Source organism: Heptranchias perlo, chromosome 23 (assembly GCF_035084215.1).
Source record: "Heptranchias perlo isolate sHepPer1 chromosome 23, sHepPer1.hap1, whole genome shotgun sequence".
NCBI lineage: Eukaryota > Metazoa > Chordata > Chondrichthyes > Hexanchiformes > Hexanchidae > Heptranchias > Heptranchias perlo.
In genome coordinates, this window is record NC_090347.1 from 24,842,935 (window position 1) to 24,865,905 (window position 22,971).

The 22,971-nt window shown below is 44.4% G+C and overlaps 1 protein-coding gene and 1 long non-coding RNA gene across 10 annotated transcripts in view; one reads left to right on the forward strand and one right to left on the reverse strand.

Moving 5' to 3' along the window:
* tnrc6c1 (trinucleotide repeat containing adaptor 6C1) overlaps positions 1-22,971 on the reverse strand; it is a 462,004-nt gene that overhangs the window by 163,169 nt on the left and 275,864 nt on the right. Inside the window, exons 1-2 of one of the 8 annotated variants that reach the window (XM_068004208.1) lie at positions 1,151-1,352; positions 804-851 (exon numbers count right to left, since the gene is read on the reverse strand). The exons of the other annotated variants lie outside the window; for them this stretch is intronic. Of the exons in view, the coding sequence (XP_067860309.1) occupies positions 804-851; positions 1,151-1,155 (53 nt within the window). The 5' untranslated portion in view covers positions 1,156-1,352. Of the gene's footprint in view, positions 1-803; positions 852-1,150; positions 1,353-22,971 lie in introns of those variants that run through there. 8 annotated transcript variants of the gene reach the window in all.
* On the forward strand, positions 1,520-10,746 carry LOC137341397 (uncharacterized). Of its 2 annotated transcripts, none has more exons than XR_010967027.1 (3): positions 1,520-1,645; positions 2,985-3,089; positions 6,438-10,746. It is a non-coding gene; the product is annotated as an uncharacterized lncRNA (long non-coding RNA). The 2 variants fall into 2 exon arrangements; XR_010967026.1 differs by lacking the exon at positions 6,438-10,746 and adding an exon at positions 3,252-3,451.

The following is a 22,971-nucleotide window of genomic DNA, read 5'->3' on the forward strand; positions in this document are numbered from 1 at the left end:
CAAAACCTTTCTGCCCTCAAAAAGATTAAAATGCGCTGTATATTTTCTTTCATCGTTTATTCTATTATAAATCAGAGAAAAATTATATTCAAAGCTGGAACAAGCCACTACACCGCAGCTGCTCTCAAAGGCACATTCCACCTCCGAAGCCATCAAGATGATGAAGTACAGTATGGAGCTGCGTGCAGAGCGAGACAACGTGGGCAGCGATCCAAAAATGCCAGCGCTTTGGCACTACAACAGAAGCCAGTCAACACTCGAGCACAGCAACACGCAAAAGAACCACAACGAATTCACAGAAACTTCAGTAATAGAGTACTTCACTGCAATAGATGCCATTCTGTCCGCAACACGAAAAAAAAACGCATTTCCAATGTGAAATCCCTTAATCAAAATGAGCACTGCAGAAATGTTCTAGACTTTAAACTCACGTTGCAGTGGCTTGTAAATTTGCAAACATGCTACGACACCTCACTGCGGTGCTGCTGTCATTTCATCTAATTACACCGGGACTGAAAAGCGCTTTTTCTATCACTCGATTTAAACCCTGCCGCAATGGACTGGGACGAAGGGAGAAAACATACTCCAACCCCCTAGCTGCTCTCACCTCTCCCTTCCACTGGCCGACTAAAATCCAGTCGACAGCCTTTCCTATTTCATGCCGATTTACTTACCTCTGCGCTGACAGCTCTTCCAAAAAAAACCTTAAATTCAACCCATCACTAACATTTTAACCCGCCTTGCAAGATATAACGTGCGCCACTCTCAACATAAAAAAGGCAAAACGCAATCACCTTGCTTACCTTTTAATTTCTTCCTGAGGCTCTTTGGCAGCTTTAAATTCGGGTTCTCTGAAAGGATCGGGAGAAGAAAAAAAGGGGGGGGGGAGAAAGTCTTTTTAAAGACCCATAAATTTGCCAGACCGTCCAACAAGACTCTGAAAACACGCACACTGGCTGACAGCTGCAGACAAGATCGCTCAGCCGACGGGAAGCAGCCCCGAGTTGTACACACACACAGGGGAAAGGGAAAGGAAGAAGCAGCGCCGCCCGCCTCAAACCCCACCAGCAGCCCCTGGACAGCACAACACACACACACACACAATCAGCCCTAGCAACGGCTCAGCCAGCGCACTGCCACAGCTACAAACCTCATCAATTTAAAGTGCAAATAGAAGGGAAAATATCCAACAGCGGAGACAAAACAACGTCAGAGGGGGAGGGAAAAGTTGAGCTATCTCTCTCTCTCTCGATCTCTTCCCCCGGTCAGTAAATTGTTGATAACGGTGCTTCAGCAGCCATTTTGTTATAACTGACAAGAGAAGGCTAATCTGGCTGAGGAAACGACCTCTGACCTTGCCTGGCTGACATGTGATCACAACTAAACATCATCACCCCCTCCTCCCCTCCCGCGACTTTCCTCCTCGCGCCCAGCCGTCCCGCCTCTCCGGGTTGCCACAGCAACCGCTCTGACCTATCGCTTCGGTGCCAACGCATCACATGATCGCAGACGAACCAAACTTTTAAAAAAAAATCCTCTTATTTTTGGATGTCTTCAGGCAGGTGGGATTCTCAGACTTGCCTACGATCCCTAACCGCGTAAACAGAGTGGGGGAGAAAGGAAAGGAACAGTAATAATGACACAGGTAAACAGCTGGGGGGAGGGGGGAAATAATGCAATAAAACTTTCATAAACAGATCGCTCTCTTGGAGGCCCGCCTTGAAATGTCATTCGGGTTGCCAAATCCAACCAATCATGTGAACGGGCCTACGTCACGTGACTACCTTCCCGTCCTCGCTTGTTGCCCCGGCAACCAGTCTGCCCAATCATCTATAAAAGCCAACCACAAACAAGCCTGTCCTCAACATATACAAATGACCTAGTAATTGTCAATTGTACATGATCTGATACAGCTCGACTTCATCTGCTTAATAGGTACAGAGCTTATCTAATTTGACCTAGTGAAATAACCCAATCAAAATCAAATATATTATAGCTGAATTGTTTGAATTGGCACTCTAATGTGCAGCAGCAGTAAATATCATTCGGAAATGCAGCTTCCATTCCGTTTTCCTCTGATCAGACCTCTGATAGCCTGCACTTGGATTTGTAAAATACATAGTATTTTTTCTTTCGAAACAATAAAATAACATTTCTCTTACAGATCATTGGGTTGCCTTTGTTGATTTTTTTTCTTTAAAAACCCTGATGTAACATTCACAGCAAAGCCTTTGTGACCAAAGTGGCAGACTGTATGAGTGGAATTTTTGTAATGAGATGTTCCAGGAGCTTAGGCAAGATAATTCCACAATGCAGTGATAAGAGCTCTTTAAATTTTAAAATAATCACAATGATTCGATTTCATTTTTTATTCAGATTTTTTTAAAATCCCCTTTCTCACTGATCTTCAGCTTTCCGTTCATCTCCTCTCTGGAAGGCATTGACTTCTTCCTGGGGTATGGTTCTGTCGGTCCCAATCACACTCCAGTACTTCACACAGGTGATACTTATGCACCTGAACTTTGTGAGCAGACTATTCAATTGCAGGGGCAGCATAGCCAAGCTCAACACTATGATCACACTTGTGCACTTTTCAGCAGGGATTGCTGGAGAACAATCAGAAGCCAAACCCAAGGTCCCTCTAACCCATAAATGCTGAAGCTAATTGTTGCACCCCATTTGCTATCCCGGTTGAGATCAAGTAATTCAGCATACACCAGGGATTTGGGATCTTTCCACTCAGTGTGACTCAGACACTCAGAATAAGCTTACTGTGCCATTGTAGAAACTTAACTTACATTTTTGAAAATAATTATTTTAGCTCCACCCACATCATAACTTATTCCCTGACAGAGTGAGCACATGACCTCCTCCAAGGCTTCTGCCAACAATCTTGAATTAGCTGCTAAGAGGCGCACAAGAAAAGTCCAAGATTACTTTCTTTGCAATTTCTTCTCTTGTTCCCCCCTTCCCCCGAACACAAGTGCACCATGTGAGAATCACAGATGTGAACTGACAGATGAGATTTGCGCTATGCCACCAGGCTAGCAACCTTCCTGTTGACTTTGGAATGAAGTTACCTATAGCAGGTAGGAGATCCTCACAGAATATGTCTGTTAGTCACCATTGATTTTCATAAGAATTTATTTATAAAGTGCTTAAGAAATAACATTTTTTCAATTTTGTCCCTGCTGAGATTTATTGTATTCATTGTAATCTCTTAGTGGGTAACTATTTCTTTTTTTAAAAAGTCTTCCGAGCACTCTGTAAGTGGACAAGATACACTAAAAATCAATGCTGGCTAGTGGACACTCTCCCAGAGGATCCTCTTGACTAACATCAGTGAAGTGCATCTGCTTCACTTCTTGATTGAAATGTCGCTCTAGGCTGTGCAGAGGAGACCTTCTGTTAAGGAATTACTTGAAAAGAAAGAAGTCACTTTAAATATAAATATGTGGTATAGTTATGGAAGTAAGTTATCTTTACACCTAAAGATACTTTCTCCATTAACTGTGTAGCTGTGTATTTTAATTTATTTGAAATAGATTTTGGTAACTTTTTTTCCCCAAGCTAAAAAAAAAAGTGCGTTTTAATAATAAAGTTCCTCCTTTATTTTTAGCTTGGGCCTTCAACAATGTAAAGATAAAAGTGCACTGCGCACAAAAGTATCTCACAAATGTGATTGTTTTATGAACTAGCGAAATTTTGTTGGATTTTACAGATAATGAAAACCACTTTCTAGTTATCTGCATGAAAGACAGAAGACATTTAATTATAAATAAAATTACATTCCCATTGATCCACTGTCATCACTGTGAATGGTTATCACAGCTTGGTAAAACCCCGAAGTACACTGTCTCTGAGAATGTGAATTTTAGAATCTGGATTGTGTTCGCCGAGATCCTGCGACAAACTCTCATTTTAAGTTTAAAGATGATTCAAAATGTAGCTAGTGGTTTAGATAGAGTCATAGAGTCATAGTCATAGAGTTATACAGCACGGATAGAGGCCCTTCGGCCCATCGTGTCCGCGCCGGCCATCAGCCCTGCCTACTCTAATCCCATATTCCAGCATTTGGTCCGTAGCCTTGTATGCTATGGCATTTCAAGTGCTCATCCAAATGCTTCTTGAATGTTGTGAGGGTTCCTGCCTCCACAACCCTTTCAGGCAGTGAGTTCCAGACTCCAACCACCCTCTGGGTGAAAAAGTTCTTTCTCAAATCCCCCCTAAACCTCCCGCCTTTTACCTTGAATCTATGTCCCCTTGTTATAGTACCCTCAACGAAGGGAAAAAGCTCCTTCGTATCCATCCTATCTGTGCCCCTCATAATTTTGTACACCTCAATCATGTCCCCCCTCAGCCTCCTCTGCTCCAAGGAAAACAAACCCAATCTTCCCAGTCTCGCTTCATAGCTGAAGCGCTCCAGCCCTGGTAACATCCTGGTGAATCTCCTCTGCACCCTCTCCAAAGCGATCACATCCTTCCTGTAGTGTGGCGACCAGAACTGCACACAGTGCTCCAGCTGTGGCCTAACCAGTGTTTTATACAGCTCCATCATAACCTCCTTGCTCTTGTATTCTATGCCTCGGCTAATAAAGGCAAGTATCCCATATGCCTTCTTTACCACCTTATCTACCTGTTCCGCCGCCTTCAGGGATCTGTGAACTTGCACACCAAGATCCCTCTGACCCTCTGTCTTGCCTAGGGTCCTCCCATTCATTGTGTATTCCCTTGCCTTGTTAGTCCCTCCAAAGTGCATCACCTCGCACTTTTCCGGGTTAAATTCCATTTGCCACTGTTCCGCCCATCTGACCAACCCATCTATATCGTCCTGCAGACTGAGGCTATCCTCCTCGCTATTTACCACCCTACCAATTTTTGTATCATCAGCGAACTTACTGATCATACCGGACCCAGCACCGATCCCTGTGGTACCCCACTGGCCACAGGCTTCCAGTCACAAAAACAACCTTCGACCATCACCCTCTGCCTTCTGCCACTAAGCCAGTTTTGCATCCAAAGTGCCAAGGCACCCTGGATTCCATGGGCTCGTACCTTCTTGACCAGTCTCCTGTGGGGGACTTTATCGAAGGCCTTACTGAAATCCATGTATACCACATCCACTGCGTTACCCTCATCCACACGCCTAGTCACCCCCTCAAAAAATTCAATCAAATTAGTCAGACATGATCTTCCCTTGATCAATTAAAAAAAATTGAACTTTAAAGCAGAAGCAGATTTTTACATAAATTTAGATGTAATTGCAAACTTAGCTCAAAAATGCGCATATTGGAGTTTTCAATAATGTTTCAACACAATGTTAAAAATAATTATTGACATGATAAAACTCTTGATATACATACACCATCTTGTTTATTATTGTGCAGATAATCATTGTATTCTATTTGCTAGCTGAAGTTAAGATCATTTAGCTTTTACAATAGGAAATTAAATATAGCTCGGCAGATATACAAAAAGGGATCAAGTGAAAAAGTAGCATGGTCTTCTAATTTTTTCTTTTTAAGATGTCAAAGTAGGCAAAGAAAAGCAAGCCAGATACCAAGCTCATGGGACAACTTTAAAAATAAGCTGCAGCACTGGCATGGTGGTATAATGCATTTGTGCTGCACCCAGCTATTTCTGGTGGTTCAAGTTTCCAATTCCCACATAGCAAATTCATGAAGGTACACCATCAATGGAAAGAATCAAATGCAAGCTAATGACTTCTCCACAGTGAACGAAATAAAGATGGAGGATGACTGTCTGCCAGGTGTTTTAAGAATGGCACTGACAGACAGTTCGTGGCAAGCTGCCTGTCTTCTCAGAGTGTCTTGCACTATTCTGACTAAGACCTAAAAAAGAGGGTAGCATGAAAAATTAATAATGGGAAAATTAATAAATAAAAGCCTACAATAAAACTCATCTGTATTAGTGGAAGAGGCAAACTCAAATTATCAAAATTCAATACCAGTAACAACAGATTTTAAAATGTATATATATTCTCATACAAAATAAACAATATTTTTAAATACAGTTGAAAGAATTCATAATTGAAAGATGCAAACTCACAATGATAAATATGCACACCTAAAATAAATTACAAGTTACTATGAACCAGATTTTCATTGATTTGTTGGGACTTAAAAGTGTCATATCAAGTATCTGGAGAAAAATGTTCTGATTTGAAATTAATTTATCATTTTTATTTTGACATCACCAATTGACACTAGCGACTGCACTATTACCATTCAGTCTCAACAAATTAAAGCAAAGAAACGTTGAGGAGTTCTCCAGTCGAACAAGGTTAGATAATATCTGCATCCATATAATATTTCTAAATTAGGCAAACATGTAGCTTGCAGGAGCTAGGTATTGTTTGTTGTGTTCAATTGTGCTGGATGAATATATTAGCTGAACTGATTTCTAATTCTTCTAAGGGTACTGCAGAGATTCCACAGTGACCAACACATTCATAAATAGAAAACAACTGTCCAGCAGAAATAAGAGGTGGCACACAACAATGCCAATGCAATGTAGACAAGGTGGTTACAGCCTATTTGATAAGATAAAGCCCTCTAATGTTTGAACGATAGCCTGCACATCTCACATGACTATCCCTATCTATTATAGATTACCAATGCAGCTTCTGTTCCCTCTGCAACTAATGAACAAGCACTAAAAATCAATAACTGCAAAATGTGGATTTGTGTGCTTGCTTTGCAACAAACAATAAATGGTATGCAGGCAGCAGAATGCTCAGATGGGGGTGGGCTGCATGAACCCCCAGAGGCCACTGTATTTGTCATTTGGCAAACCAAGATAGATGTAGAGCACAAATTCATCAAAGCGTTCTCCAAAAGGAACACAATTCTTGTTCCATCGTTACACTCGATCTATCTAGAGTCCGAAAAATGACTAAATAATGAACTGTACATGTCAGACTCCAGGAACAAGCTGCATACAATGGTACAAAATAAGAGCTAGACTAAAGAACTCAGTAATAAAATAATCTTTCATAATGAAAATAATCCTTTAGTTCAACATTTTAGTGAGTTTCAGAGCTGTTATAATTTAATGTTTTGTCAATATCCCAGTTTTAAATGTATTCAAATTCAAATCATCAATGAAGAATTCAGTAACATTTTTCAGTTTATGTTTTTGCTACTGCCTTAAGCGTGTTCCAAACAATAGCATTTCAGTACTCCGTGCTGGCACAAATTGCATCTGACTTTGCAGATGAAAGAATTTTAAGTGTACTAAGACTGTGAGGAAAGGGTGCATAAATAAGGCATTTTATTTAAAGCAGAAGTACCATAAAATCAACCGTTTTCAACTTTAAAGTTCATTACTCAACTCAAAGCATGATTTTTAATGTCAGAGCTCAGCATTTTGCAGTGAGTGGCTTTGTCTACAAACAGCACAGCAGCTCTACTTATCATGGCAACGTCAACACTGCAGTGCTGGTTCCTTTGTTTCTCCACCAGTGATAGAGCCAGAACCTAACATCTCACAAATTATATCGGTGTGATTGACAATGATGGCACTGTTTGTAAACATAGACAGGCATGCCAAATATTGTAGCCTACTAAAAAATGAAATATCTTTACAAGAAAATGATCGAGAAACATAGCATTTTGGAATGCAGCCATTTTAATGTTGAACTTTAAATAGGCAAATAGTTCTTATGAGGCATCAGCTGCTACAGGTCTGGTGTGGGTAGAAACCATTTTTCTAAGACAACATTAGTCTGATTATAGTTCAACTATAACAGCACTCCTTTTTCTCCTCATCTAACTTGATGAAGAGATCAATATGATCCTCAAAATTTGTGATACAAATTGTTATCTGTTAGTCAGCCAAATAAAACATGATACCTTTATTGCAGCAAAGCTTTTATGCACTCTTGATGCTGGTACAGTGCTATTGGTTAAAGTAAAAAGGTGCAGGAAATCTTTAAGTAACTAGCTTTCATTTAAAGATGACATTAATTTAATTTTAAGTAAAATTATATTTTATATGTTTTATATTTCTGGTTAAACATTTCTACCCATGATGTTTCAGGGAAACAGCAATTATAATACCTTAGCCCTTACTCATAAAGGAACTGAAATAATTTCTATGATGCTATCCTGTCGGTGACAATGTTCCTGCAATATGAGCAGTTGTTGTATAACCCCCTTTTCCCTTTGTGAGAAACTGAACTGTGGCATACATGAAATGCTTTTCTTTATATTATAAGCACATATGTCATTGAAGAGCTCCCTTATTTGACTTTGCTGAACACATTTCTTCTTTGTTGAAACAATTCAGCTTTGTAATAGCTACAAATTAGCATATGCACTGCATTTACCTGCAGTGCATTTTTTTTACCTTTACATTACTGTGCTGGATCATCTACCCTGTTGTCATGTGAAAGTCTTGTCATATTACATAGTAATACCAAGCCACTACCTCACACACTGTAATCTGAAATTAGTTTCTTAAAAGGAAACTACTGTTTCTGTTAACGCAAACATTTTTCGATCCTACCACAGGGGCTAAATTAAAGGCAACACATTTGACTTCTTCAAAACAAGTAAATTGCAATGAAGCATAATGGCAAGACAGATGATAAACAAGTCAGATATCCTTTCAAAGAGACTTTGCTGAGAAAAGCCTTTGTAGTACAAGAACTTGTCTTTTAATGAAATCTAGTTTATCTGTAATGAAAATGACAGTGAAACGTTGTGCCATTTTAACCCTTTAATTACTGAATTTCTAAAGCAGTTTTAAGAATGATTTGTTTGAAAAAAATCTACATTTTCCCCAATTTTATTGCTTTCTTTAGTTCTTTCCCCCATCACATCGCATCACACACCATTCACTGGTCTAAGGGTGTGAGTCAGTTTTCTCTCAGGCTCCTGCCAACGTTATTCTCTAACCAGCTGCAAAGACATGCACAAGAGTGGCCTAGGGTGACTTGGCCCCTGACTTTGCTGCCTTCTTCTCCTCTGGGAAAGCGTTTTGCTTCTCATGAGCAATTTTCCTTAAAGGCTGAACTAAAGTTAGAATGATGGGCCTTTGAATAATAGGCCAAGAAATTGGATGATGCTGCGCTTGTTTTTTGGGTGCTAAATGGGTGCTCATAATATGGCGGACAGGAATTGCAGGCTCATTTCGAGCTGGAAGTACACTGCTCACTATATTGATGTAGGCCCCCTCTGCAACATTGGGTTGCCCTGAATGCTGCAGGCGCCGGGCTGGTTGCGTTCAGGAAAACCAGGTCTACATGCTGCCTAACAGGTGGTCTTCAAAGGAACCGCTGCAGGCTGTAACCAATGAGGTAAATGTTTAAAATATACTTACTTGAATGTGGAGCCAGGAGGAGCAGGAGTTCCGCCAGACACCATCGCCTCCACCCTCTGATCGCAATCTATACGCCACCCCCCCACAGCCGCCGCCGCCACCCTCTCCGTTGCCGGCCCATACCCGTCCCAATCGCTGCCACCCACTACCCACCCTTCCACAACCCAGCCACCAGTAGCCTCCCCCCCATCACCACTGCCTTCTCTCCCGATCACTGCTATCCTCCCTCCCAATCGCCACCCTTCCAGGTCGCCCCCTGCCCCCATTACCCCCCTTTAAGTACTTTACCTGCTGGCGTCACAGCGGCCGGATCTTCGAGTCCACTTATCTGGCGAGCTGCCTGGGAATGCCCATTAGGAGTCTGCAGCTCGCCGGCTCGTTGATTTTGAGGTCCGAGGCCCAATATTCCGTGTGCCTTAGGACTGTCCGTTCAGGAGCAGGAATTGTTACTTGGCTATGATGTCTATAGTTTTTGTCCTTGTAATGTTGAATATTATAATATTGTAGGTTCTATTGAGAAGATTTACATCAGAAGAATCAGGTCTATACTTCAATATGATTTTCATCTGCCCCTTTTTGCCCATTCCACCATCTTGTCAAAATCTCCTAGCAACTTCATTTAGTCCTCAGAATTATTTACTATGCCTCCTATTTTAGTATTATCTGAAAATTTGGACATCATTCCCTCTGGCCTTAGATCCAAATCATTGATATACACAGTGAACAGAAGTGGACCTGAAACAGAATCCTGTGGGACATCATTACCCACGTCCAACCAGTCTGAGAAACTGCCCTTAACTCCAGTTCTGTGTTTCCTCCCTTCTAACCAGTTTTTAATCCAAATTATTCCAATCTTCTCCAATAGTTTCCTGTGTGGTACCTTGTCAAAGATTTTCTGAAAGTCCATGTACACCATATTCACTGCATATCTCCATTCTGCCAAGTCCATCACCTCCTCAAAGAACTCAGTTCTGTCAAGCATAATCTTCCTTTCTGAAATCTGTGTTGGCTGCTTCTAATTATTTTCTCTTCATCTAGATATTTAGTCATTTTACCTTTAATATTTATTACTAAATTACCCCCATAATTTCTGCCCTATTTCATCCTCCATTTCCCTCCAGATCCTTGAATGTATTGTGTCAGGTCCCAGAAATTGGTCCTTATATCTTAACTAAATTCTCTAATACTTTCCTTTTATTTATTGTATCACCTATCTCGCTTTTAACCAATTCAGAATTTACCTTCCCCAGTATCCTTCTCTTTTGTAAACACTGATGCAATGTACTTAAGAATCCCTGCCAATTTATCACATTTTCTTATGCAGATATTTGCATTCATGTTATTGTCTATGTGAAATAAAGTCTAAATCTGGTGCAAAAATGACACCTAAGCTTATGGAATGAAACTTGCCTAATGTAACAACATTTGTGTTTGGATTTCTAATCCAGGTTAAAAAATCTGAACCATTCATTTATTGTTGAGACTAAAGTGTGACAATAAACAAGTGGTTTCTCTATGCAAGCATTCTTTAAAACATGTAGGAATTTATCAGCGGTACTAGATACATTACAACACAATTATCATTGCTATGATGTATAGCATGATTTCTAACACATTACTCACCTCAGTCATAGGTTTAAAAATTATATTCATAACTGCAGGCAATAAACAAGTATTTATAAATATAAGCCAGAAGAACATCAAGGAGCAGGAGAAGCTAATACAAAATATATTTTAATAAATCAAAAACACATTATTTAAAATGGAAAACTATGGAGCTAACAGGTATGATGCAAAGTACATTAAGATTAATTTTCCTCTCATTACTGTGCCTAAACAATATTTAGCTTAGAAAAAAATAGGTTTCGACTTATTTCTGAAATCACCCCCACAACACACTAAGAAGCTTGTGCTTAGACTCAAGGACAACTTGCTGACTGACTTTGCAGAACATGAGGTCAATTCTTCTCCTGCAAAACTCTTTGACCCACCAGTTCACTGACCTGATGGCCATTGCATCGAAACAGGGGTTCCCTCTTCAGCTGTACCAGTTGCAGTAAAATTTCAAGTGCCTGCTGCTCTGAGCTCTGTTGGTGCCATGTCTACTCCCAAATGTTGCCTTCAGCTACTGCTACAGTGTCAGCTGCCACCACTTCAAAATTCCCGACAGTTATTGTGCAAATGCTGGATAAGATGGTAGTTTCACTGTGTTTGTTAAAATTAGTCGAACTGAGACATGCAGTTGCATTCAGATAATTTGCAAAGTGCACACCGCATGACTTACACTGGGGAAATTGTCAATTGCATTGTGTATGCATTATATTTAATAGATAGTTTACTACATTAAACCTTTCCTAAGCCCCACAGATACACAACAGAACACAGAAAATGCATTGTTTATACAGCTCAAACTAAAAAAAGGTTTTAATTTTCTGGATTAAAAGCAGTGCTGCTTTTATTTACCTTTTTGTCATCATTTACTTTTATTCTTCTGTTTTTAGCTCCCTCCATACTATGCACCTTTCTCGAGCTGCAAGTGAGAGCAGGCAATCTGCTCCCAAGCCTCAGACAATTGAGTTTTTGGTGCTTTTGACATTGGGCCACTTGGAAGTGCACAAGAGTGCTTCAGGACAATTTACTCTCCACTCCTTTCCCAGAAACAACTATCTCCACTTGACGGCACTGTCGAGATCAGAAATTTACCATGTGGGAAATTGTAGGACCAAGGTTAGAGTCTTTCACCTTTGTAGTGATGGTTGTGATTTAAATGTTTTTCTTTATAGCTCTCAGTCATAAAATATATTTTACAAGGTGCATGCAGCACATTGCCCATTTAAAATAAATAGGTTAATGCCTGCATTAAAATATCAAACAGAGGAATGTCATACAAATGCATTAAGTGTCCGCTGATATTACCAAGGGTAATTTCTAGGCTCTAAGGAAAAGGGAGCATAGAGCATTGGTCATGTCGACACACGTTCATTTATTCTTCTCTTTCTTTCGGTGAGCATCATGCTTGTTTCTGCTCTCCCATTAGAGAATAAGTGTTCTTTTTAAAAAAAAATATAAGCCCAAACTAGCTCATTGCAACGGCCCAGAAATTACTCACCCGAGGACACCGTTCCAATAATGGCGAATCAATGGAGTAAGTTCGTGAATGCGCACACATACATTAAAACCAGGAAATCACAAACTTGCTCCCATTAGTTCACCGTCGGTTTGACAGGTCCGAATTAAAGGGCCACCTACGCTAAAATCATAGAAATCATTAAACATTCATAAACTTACCCAACCACCCAGCTGGAATGAAGATACTTATGCCATCAAAAGGTACGCTGGAAAATATCGGCCCTACACTACTTTTTAAAAGCGCAGTGACTGTTAATGACTATGAAACAACAAAAAATTAAATTTTAAAAATGTGGAATGTCAAATTATTCTTATTTTAATATTTTTTGATTTAAAAATTTTTTAAAAATTAAAAATTTTAAATTTTTAAAAAACTTTTAACTTCTGTAAGTTTCATTAAATTAAATCATTTGCTTGGCTTTTTATAATAAGATATGTTAAATTTTTATTTACACTAACATAGAGAAGTTCACTTTAAATGAATGAGTATACCTTACTTGCTTGGAGGCAGGGCTTCCATTCTCACAGCCATTTCCCATGCACATCAGCCCACACTGTTCAGAGGCTGGGTTAATATCGCGATTCTTTTCAAATTTTCCAATTCATGCAAGTGTACGCCTCCGATCCGCGGTAAGTAAATTCGTACCTTTTATTCTTAGGAGCTGCTGCGGAAGTTGCCACGCCAATGTGAGCAATTTCTGGCCCAACATTTTTAATCACAGAGCTCAATCATTTTTTCAAAGCTTCAATCTTTTGCTGCATAAAAATGCAGTACATCATGCAGGATGAACATGACACCCGATTCCCTGATGTTAACATTGGGAAGTGGTCTCTTGCAGGTAGCGTGCATGCAACATGGATATCAGACAGGTGAGCTCAAACATCAGCAGCGCTGAGCTCCAGATTCAGTGGGGCTCAAAGGTTTTGTTTGTGCAAAGGCCTCGTTATATCCTGGCCAAATCCACCAAGCTCTGCAGGTCAGTCTAGCATTACAGAAGCACACACTAGAGCCACGATTATAGACACTCCCCGTGGAGCAAGAACAACTGGGCCGCGATCGGGAGGAGGGGAGAGAACCACATCACCATGATCTGGGCTGGGAAAGGCCGAAGGCTTAAGTGTGGGGCCTGGGTGTAGCACTTCTGCTCCTCCTGACCCTCAAGGAGTGCCAAAAGCAGCTGATCTTCAGTACTTACCTTGGCCAGTCGTCACATCCTGCCTCGGATCTGCTGCTGGGTATCCCACACAGCGGGCCTCCCCCTCATTCACTATCAAATTTAAGTTGCAGCACCAATGATGTCATCGGGCTACGACTTTTGAATGTTAATTAGACCCCCACCTGTCTTTTGCGGCAGCCTTGTCGATGGCCTGATTTCTGTTTGTTAAATTTTAAATGGGTGGGAATGTGGTCACGTTGCTCGATCCCATCCCCCCGGCCAACACCCTCCCATCCGTCGGGAGGAATAAAATCAAGGCCTTATTATCTGTGATGTGGGGGCAGATTTCAGAAATAAGTGGACACCCAATTTTTTCACAGCCAAGTATTGTTTAGGTGTAGTACGGAGAGGAAAATGAATCTTAATGTACTTTGCATCATACCTGTTAGCGCCATAGTTTTCCATTTTAAATAATGTGTTTTTGATTTATTAAAATATTTTTTGTATTAGTTTCTCCTGTTCCTTGACTCTCACAAATGCACAGCTGCTAGCTGCCTTAAAGATTGTAGCCACAGGGGCTACAACAAGAAACACAAGATGAGCATTACACAGAGACTATGGCCCCGATATTACCAGGGAGGCGGGTTGGCAGCGGGGGGGGGGGACAACTGGGCACGTGGGTAATCCGCCCAGTGAAATCTGTCCGTCCCCATGTGATCGCGGGTGAATTGAAGCCACTTAACGTGGCTTCTGGGTTTCCCGTCGAAAACCTGCGCAGCAGGCGGACTGCGCACCCGCATCACAGGCTGTCAGCTGGAGGAGCTCTACTTAAAGGGGCAGTCCTCCAATGACTGATCCTGCAGCAAACAACCACACAGCACCGTGGAGCAGCCCAGGGGAATGGCTGCCTCCAGTTTTAATGATGCCTCACTCCAGGTCTTACAGGATGGGGTGAGGAGGAGGAGGGAGATCTTGTACCCGGCGGACGGGAGGAAGTGGCCTGCCTCTGCCACCAAGAAGGCATGGCTCGAGGTGGCAGAGGAAGTCAGCAGCAGCAACGACGTCTCCCACACCTGGATACAGTGCAGGAAGCGCTTCAATGACCTAACTAGGTCAGCCAAAGTGAGTACACTTACTCATTCTCCTACACTCCGTCTTCCACATCACCGCCCCCAACCCACAACTCCTTCGGCACTGCCAACACTACTCTGTCACATCACTCCTCACACCCACTCAAAGCTCATCCTCAACTTACCTGGACTTACTCACCTCCCCAGTACTCATCCCACCACTACCACTCAACCCAATCCTCATACAATGTCATGGCTCTGTCTCATACTCACCCTCTGATGCATCTCTTTCACGGTCAGCCTCACCCAAACCAATGCATTCAGCCGTTAGCCACGTCACCATCCCTCGCTCACGCCTCTCCCATTATAGGAGAAGAGAGCCCAGAATGCACGGGAGAGGGCTAACACCGGAGAGGGGCAACAACATCAGGTCGCCCTCACAGACACGGAGCAGGAGGCTCTTGAATTCAGTCGCACCCTTGAGTGCCTGTCCATCGGGGATGCCGAGACTGCCACCCGACAAACGGCTGGTGACAGAACTTTAACATTCAGCACTCACAATAGCAAATGATATTAACATGCCTTGCCATCTTCAGCACCTCAACATCTGTCATCATGCTTAATATTGCCTTCTGTTCTCTTACAGGGCCTTCAGCGACTGCCATGACGGTGGAGGGCGATTCCTGAGAGGAGCTGCTGGCCTCTGAGAGGGCACCGTCACATCTGAGCGAGCCATCCACCAGCGCAGATCCACACACCTCAGTGGGTCCCCATCCTCACTTAGTTGGGGTTGCACATGGTGAGTCACCACACACGTGAGCACGGGCAGACACTGGTGGCAGGGGCAGCTGTGGAGAGTCCGCCTCGATGGGAGCTTCTTCTCCAGGCTCTGCTCAGCAGGACACAGATGCTGAACCCTTGGGGTCATCCTTTAAAAGGAGAATGATTGAGGGGCAGCAGCACATTTGCGAGGTGCTGGAACAGGTGCCACGCGCACTCTCTACAATCGCGCAGAGGATGGAGGAATCCAACTCCTGCATGAATGGAATGGTGGCATAGGTACAGGAGGGAATCTCCGAGATACTGTCACAGGGTGAGGGCATCTCTGAGATAGTGTCGCGGGTAAGTGCGGGAATGTCTGCGATGGAGGGAAGGCTAGCCTCCATCGAGCTTCAAGCACAGCTCACCAATGAGTCCACTGAGGCCCTGACAACAGCCCTTCGGACTCAGAGTGAGCAACTTTCTGCCGCCTTAAACAGGCAGGCAGATACACTAGTACTGGCCTTACAAGGCTTCACACATATCCTCCAAACTGTCGTCCAACGGGATGGTAGGAGTGATGTGGGCCTGGCCCAGGAGAGGGATGATAGCGAATGGGGACGCCACTCAAAGCGCTCCCACATCTCACCCGTTGCCCCCCTTTCCAGGTGGTCGAATCTGCCCCTGCACAGGTGCAGGTGGAGCAGTCTTTGGAGGGGCCCTCACGGGCATTGAAACCCAGAGGGCGTCAGCCCAAAGCATCTCATCAGTCACGGCACGAACAAGAGCAACGTGCCACTATCTCCGCTGCAGCCACAGGGGAAGGACCACGTAGGAGTAGTCAGAAGCGTAAGGCAAAGGTTTTGTGAGCACGAAGGGGATGCACAAGGGTGTTTGACGGTTTGTCGTATTTTTTATTTATATTTGATTTTTGTTCAACTCACGTTAAATATTATTATTGTCACCACTACTGCCACGTCTTGGCCATTCTTGATTGGCTTGTGCAATAAGTCCCTTTCATGAGGTTCACCATGAACACCCACACTTGATGCCACCCATTGGGTCAGTCTGCAGTGGGTGTATGTGTAGCTGCACGACTATTTTGTGCAGGGGGCGGGGGAGGGAGCTGGTGTGGCCGTTCCTCTGTCCAGGTGGTGAGGACTAGACTCTTCACACTGTCCGATGTTAGGAGAACCGTTCACATATCAGTGACTCCCTGGCCTCACAAGCAGCCAGGTGAGCTGCTGTTCTGCCCATGGGTTGCTCCTCCTCCTCTGCCTCCTTCTGCTCGTCCTCGTCCTCGTCCTCCTCCTCCTCCTCAGTGTGGGTGGCAGATGTGGATGGGGTCTCCTCCAGCGGCACCCCTCTCTGTTGTGCCATGTTGATCAGGGCTCAACAGATGACTATAATGCGTCCCACTCTGTCTGGTGTGTACTGAGGTGCTCCTCCAGAATGGTCAAGGCACCTGAAGCGCATCTTGAGCAGCCCTATAGCATGCTCAATTGTAGACCTGGTAGCGATGTGGCTGTCGTTATATTAATGCCTTTGCTCAGTATCCTCAGAGGTGTCATGAGCCGCGTGTGCAGGGGGTATCCCTTGTCCCCGAGGAGCCAGCCCTTATGGGTGTTGGGTGTGTGGAAGAGGAGAGGGATGTTGGACTCCCGGAGGATGAAGGAATCGTGGCAGCTGCCAGGGTATCTGGCGCACACGTGAAGGAATCTCTTGAGGTGGTCACAGATGAGCTGAGTGTTGATGGAGTGATAGCCCTTCCTGTTGATGAACAGTCCTGGCTCGTGTGGAGGTGCTCGTATTGCTATATGGGTGCAATCGATTACACTCTGCACCCGTGGGATGCCAGCCACAGCGTGGAAACCCACTGCCTTCTCCGTCTGGCTGAGGTCATCCATGGGGAAGTTAATATAGTGCAAGGCCCTGCGAAACAAGCTGTCGGTGACCTGCCTTATGCACTTGTGTGCGGACGACTGAGAGACCCCGACGATGTCCCTGGTGGCACCCTGGAACGATCCGGAGGTGAAGAAGTTTGAGGGCAGTGGTGACTTTGACAGCGACAGGTAAGAAGGGCTGCTCGGCATGAAGGAGGCTGCAGATGTCCACGACTGACTCTGAGCCTCCGTATGCACTGCTTCTCAGAGAGGTCCAAGAAGCTGAGCCTCAGTCTGTAGACCCTGTGGCGAGGGTAGTGCCTCCTGCGACGCTGCCCTCTCTGTTGTTGCCCTCCCTGCTGTTGTGCGGGTGCATGTGGCGCAGCACTGTGTTGTGGAGCTCCACATGGCGGAGGCGGACTGCGTGCCTGGCGAGGCTGGTGATGTTGCTCGTCCTCGAATGAAGTGATGAATGCAGCTATGGCACCCCCCATCCTGACGATGTGAGTTTGAGGGGGTCCGCAAAGTAGGTAAATGTGTTTGCACAGCAGAGTTTAGGGTATAAATTAATAATTTTGAGTGGAAAGACAAAGGTGTTGCAGCCAAAACTTTGTCTGAAGTGACAGAGTGCCCTGCTGCAATAAATGAGGTTCTCCCCCCACCTGTCAAATAATCCTGTGCATCTCCCATTGGCTGCTGGCTGAAACACGTCTGCTCCAACAGGGAGTGATTCCCACTGCACAAGAAACACGCTGAGGATCCTTCTAAATTGCACCCCGGTCAAAATCTCCAGTCAATGAGGTCTGTCAAGTACCTCAAGTATCTAAATTATCATCCCGCCGGCTTCAATTGCCGGTGGGAGTCCTGCATGCGGGAGCTGCGCGCGCACCCGAACGTGTCATTGGGGAACCCGGAAGTGAGCGGGTTGGAGCCGGGCTCCAGATCCGCTCCGGGATTCCGCCATTTTCGGAGCCCCTACGCACCCGCTCAGCCATCTGAAAATCGGCCCCTATATGGAAGGGGAAGCACAGTGGTAGCAGGCACTAGATTCAGAGAGACATAACATTTGGAAAAGTAAAATATGATAGCACTGGAGTTGCAGCGTGTGCAGACAGTTTCATTTGTATGATTGTAAAAAAGACATGTGCAATGAAGAGGAGTGGCTGGCTGGCTGCCAGTTAAGTAGGGTGACAGTGCAAATGTTGAGAATGGCGATTTAATCCAGATTAAAAAAGATAGGAGGACCGGTGATGCATGGATTGATTAAGGGAAAGTCTCTACAGGAACCTGCCCAATGGCTCTTGCACTTGTCAAAGGTGCTTGTGCTGCTGCATCTTCAGGTTCTTCAGGTTGCTCAGTGACATCCTCGAGTTGCACTTTAGAGGGTTCTTGTTCCTGCTGCTACACATGGCTATCTCGTTGAATAGTGAAGCTAGGGAGAATGCAGTTGGCCGTTATTATTCTGGAAGCTTTGGCTGGGCTGTACCAGACAATGCTGTCAACATGTAAAGGCTTCAGAATTGTTGCTTGGACATGCCTATGATGTGTTAACAATGGTTCTGGTGGAGGCATGCACTTCCACCTATGGTCCACAAATGCTACAGAACAATCATGCTTTAGCAAATGTCTATGGTTTCCTAGGATCCAACCTTTGACTTTTTGGTTATCAGCAAATAACCGGGGGGAGTGGGGGGGGGGGGCATGGTGGATTGCCAAAAAATAAAGGCATTATGGCTGCTGTCGGAGTTTGACTATTGAGTGGCATTATCCTGTGCAGATGGTTATGCACAAGCTGAACATTGATTGAGTAGAAGCTCTTGTAGGTCATGTGTGGGCCTCTTCTGTTTGCAGGAGCAAGGAAATCTTGCCATTTGGAAAAATCCAACAGCTCTCTTCTGTTGTTCTCTCTTACCCATGGGAAAAGAATGTGATTGCCTACTCTTACAAACAAGGTATCAGCTTGACGCATCTGCGCACTGCAGACTGACTGTTGTTACTGATGTTCCTGCTGGCAGCCTGGAAAATGCCCGAGGCAAAAATGATCACGGCTGCTGTGGCTTTCACTGGCAATGTCGTGTTTCCTTTCAGGTTTGACTGGAGGTCCCCCCGGAGCACGTATGACAACTAAGGCTTAACTACCAAGTGAATCTGAGTCATTGCATGTATGTCTCTTCTGTGAAGTTGAGATAATTGCACAATGTTTTTTATATTCACTTTGCAGGGTAATGGTGGACAGAAACCCACCTCCTGCAATGTAACGTTGTTTCCCTGGCATCCTCCTCATCTTCTTCAAAATAACAAATATAGATTTGCATTCTGAAGTGAGTACCCATTGTGCGAAGTAGGAAATACAAACGGTAACCCCAAAGCTGGCCTCAAATCTCCAGGACACAATACAGCTAGAAAGTGCACCAAGGAAGCTTAAAACTTTCTGCAAAAACTTGCCAAAAATAGCATTAAATTAAAAATGGAAGTTTCTGGCTACCCCGTTAAGAACATTTAGATGCAAAGGCCTTGTAAAGCCTAGCAACGCAGAACATTTACTTTTTATGGGTGTTCTTGCAAATTGCCGTTCGCCCAGCGTTAGAACAGGTGAATGATGACTCTATTGGAATATGGGATTAGAGTAGACAGGGCTGATGGCCGGCGCGGACACGATGGGCCGAAGGGCCTCCATCCGTGCTGTATAACTCTATGACTCTATGACGAGGATGGCATTATTACATTCCTTCTGCATCATTTCCATTTCATTTGCAAGCTCCCACTTGAAACAGGTGAGGGTTTCCTGTGCCTGCTTGTTATGCCACCAGAAGTATGTGTCATGTTTATTTTTCACAAGTTTTAACCCATTTGGGGGTACGGTGGTATAATGGTTATCACATCCCGGCTGTAGTGCTGAAGACTTGTGCTCCAGAACTAACCACGCCTCCAGCCAAATTGTTCCAGTACAACTACAACACCGGCATCTACCTGACAATGTGGAAAATTGCCCAGGTATGTCCTGTCCACAAAAAGCAGGACAAATCCAATCCAGCCAATTACCGCCCCGTCAGTCTACTCTCAATCATCAGCAAAGTGATGGAAGGTGTCGTCGACAGTGCTATCAAGCGGCACTTATTCACCAATAACCTGTTCACCGATGCTCAGTTTGGGTTCCGCCAGGACCACTCGGCTCCAGACCTCATTACAGCCTTGGTCCAAACATGGACAAAAGAGTTGAATTCCAGAGGTGAGGTTAGAGTGACTGCCCTTAACATCAAGGCAGCATTTGACCGAGTATGGCACCAAGGAGCCCCAGTGAAATTGAAGTTAATGGGAATCAGGGGGAAGACTCTCCAGTGGCTGGAGTCATACCTAGCACAAAGGAAGATGGTAGTGGTTGTTGGAGGCCAATCATCTCAACCCCAGGACATTGCTGCAGGAGTTCCTCAGGGCAGTGTCCTAGGCCCAACTATCTTCAGCTGCTTCAACAATGACCTTCCCTCCATCATAAGGTCAGAAATGGGGATGTTCGCTATTGATTGCACAGTGTTCAGTTCCATTCGCAACTTCTCAGATAATGAAGCAGTCCGTGTCCGCATGCAGCAAGACCTGGACAACATCCAGGCTTGGGCTGATAAGTGGCAAGTAACATTCGTGCCAGACAAGTGCCAGGCAATGACCATCTCCAACAAGAAAGAATCTAACCACATCCCCTTGACATTCAATGGCATTGCCATGGCCGAATCCCCCACCATTAACATCCTGGGGGTCACCATTGACCAGAAACTTAGCTGGACCAGCCACATAAATACTGTGGCTACAAGAGCAGGTCAGAGGCTGGGTATTCTGCGGCGAGTGACTCATCTCCTGACTCCCCAAAGCCTTTCCACCATTTACAAGGCACAAGTCAGGAGTGTGATGGAATATTCTCCACTTGCCTGGATGAGTGCAGCTCTAACAACACTCAAGAAGCTCGACACCATCCAGGACAAAGCAGCCTGCTCGATTGGCACCCTATCCACCACCCTAAACATTCACTCCCTTCACCACCGGCGCACCATAGCTGCAGTATGTACCATCCATAGGATGCACTGCAGCAACTCACCAAGTCTTCTTCGACAGCACCTCCCAAACCCGTTACCTCTACCACCTAGAAGGACAAGGGCAGCAGGCACATGGGAACACCACCACCTGCACGTTCCCCTTCAAGTCACACACCATCCTGACTTGGAAATATATCGCCGTTCCTTCACTGTCGCTGGTTCAAAATCCTGGAACTCCCTACCTAACAGCAGTGTGGGAGAACCTTCACCACACGGACTGCAGCGGTTCAAGAAGGCGGCTCACCACCACCTTCTCAAGGGCAATTAGGGATGGGCAATAAATGCTGGCCTTGACTGCGATGCCCACATCCCATGAATGAATAAAAAAAATGTTACTGGACTAGTAATCCAGAAAGCTGGACTAATAATCCAGAGAACATAAATTCAAATCCAGCAGTTTGAGAATTTGAATTCATTTTTAAAAATCTGGAAATAAAAAGTTGGCATCGATAAAAGTGAACATGAAGCTGTCGGATTGTGGTAAAAGCCCAACTGGTTCACTAAGTTCCTTTGGGGAAGGAAACCTGACGTTCTTACCCAGTTTGGTCCACACTTGACTCCAGTCCCACACCAACTGCCCTCTGGCCTAGCAATCCACTTACTTGTGGCAACTGGAAATGGGCAATAAATGCTGGCCTTGCCAGTGATGCCCTCATCCCACAAATTAATATATTTTTAAAAATGTAATTAATCAAACTTGCATAACAATACACACAGGAATATAGTATGAGTACATCAAGCATTTATTCCTTAATATTACCAAATGGAAGTTCTACCCTGGGAAGTGCAGGTTACGTGGTTAAAAATAATCCAATATACCAAGGTCAGCAAAATAGACTTCCTCTGAATTTACATTGCCCTTCTGGCACACTCCCGCCATAAGTCCAGAAGGGGTATGGCAGAATGCTTGGGAAATCGGCTGAGACTTGATGTATCCTAGTCCCGACCTTCTCTGTCAGTTCCCATAGGGCCTTGTTTGGGCGGTACCTCTGTCTACCACCAAGGTCAGCTGTGTCAGAGAGGGCATGGATGATTAAGAGAACTCCCAGGTCGCAAGTTTCCTCATTTTTGGCCTAATGGATCAGTAGCGGCTGATACACCAGGTGAAAGGAGACATACCAATCACTGGAGGGGGGTACAAGTAGGACCAACCTTGGGGGTGCGGGGGGGACTTGTCCAGTCCTGGGTCATGAGCTCGACCTCTAAAGTAAAGGTAAGATGTTAATAGAAGGGGCTGCTGGGGGCAACCAAGGAAACATTTTTGGGAGGGGACATGGCAGCACTCCCCGCAGCAGCCAGCTTTCCCCAAATTTTGCAGGGTCCCTAGACTGGTGGGCACCCGAGATGCATCTCTACTGTTGCAGGTACCCGCTAGGATTATTTAAATGATGGGACCGTCCCTGACCCCAGAAAGTCCAGAGGGTCACTGACAGAGACTCTCAACAGGCCAATCTTGACAGTTATACCAAGATCAAACGAACACATATTTTCAGCTGTAATTGGGAGACAGTTTGTGCCATTTTGTTTAAATATCACCGGATAT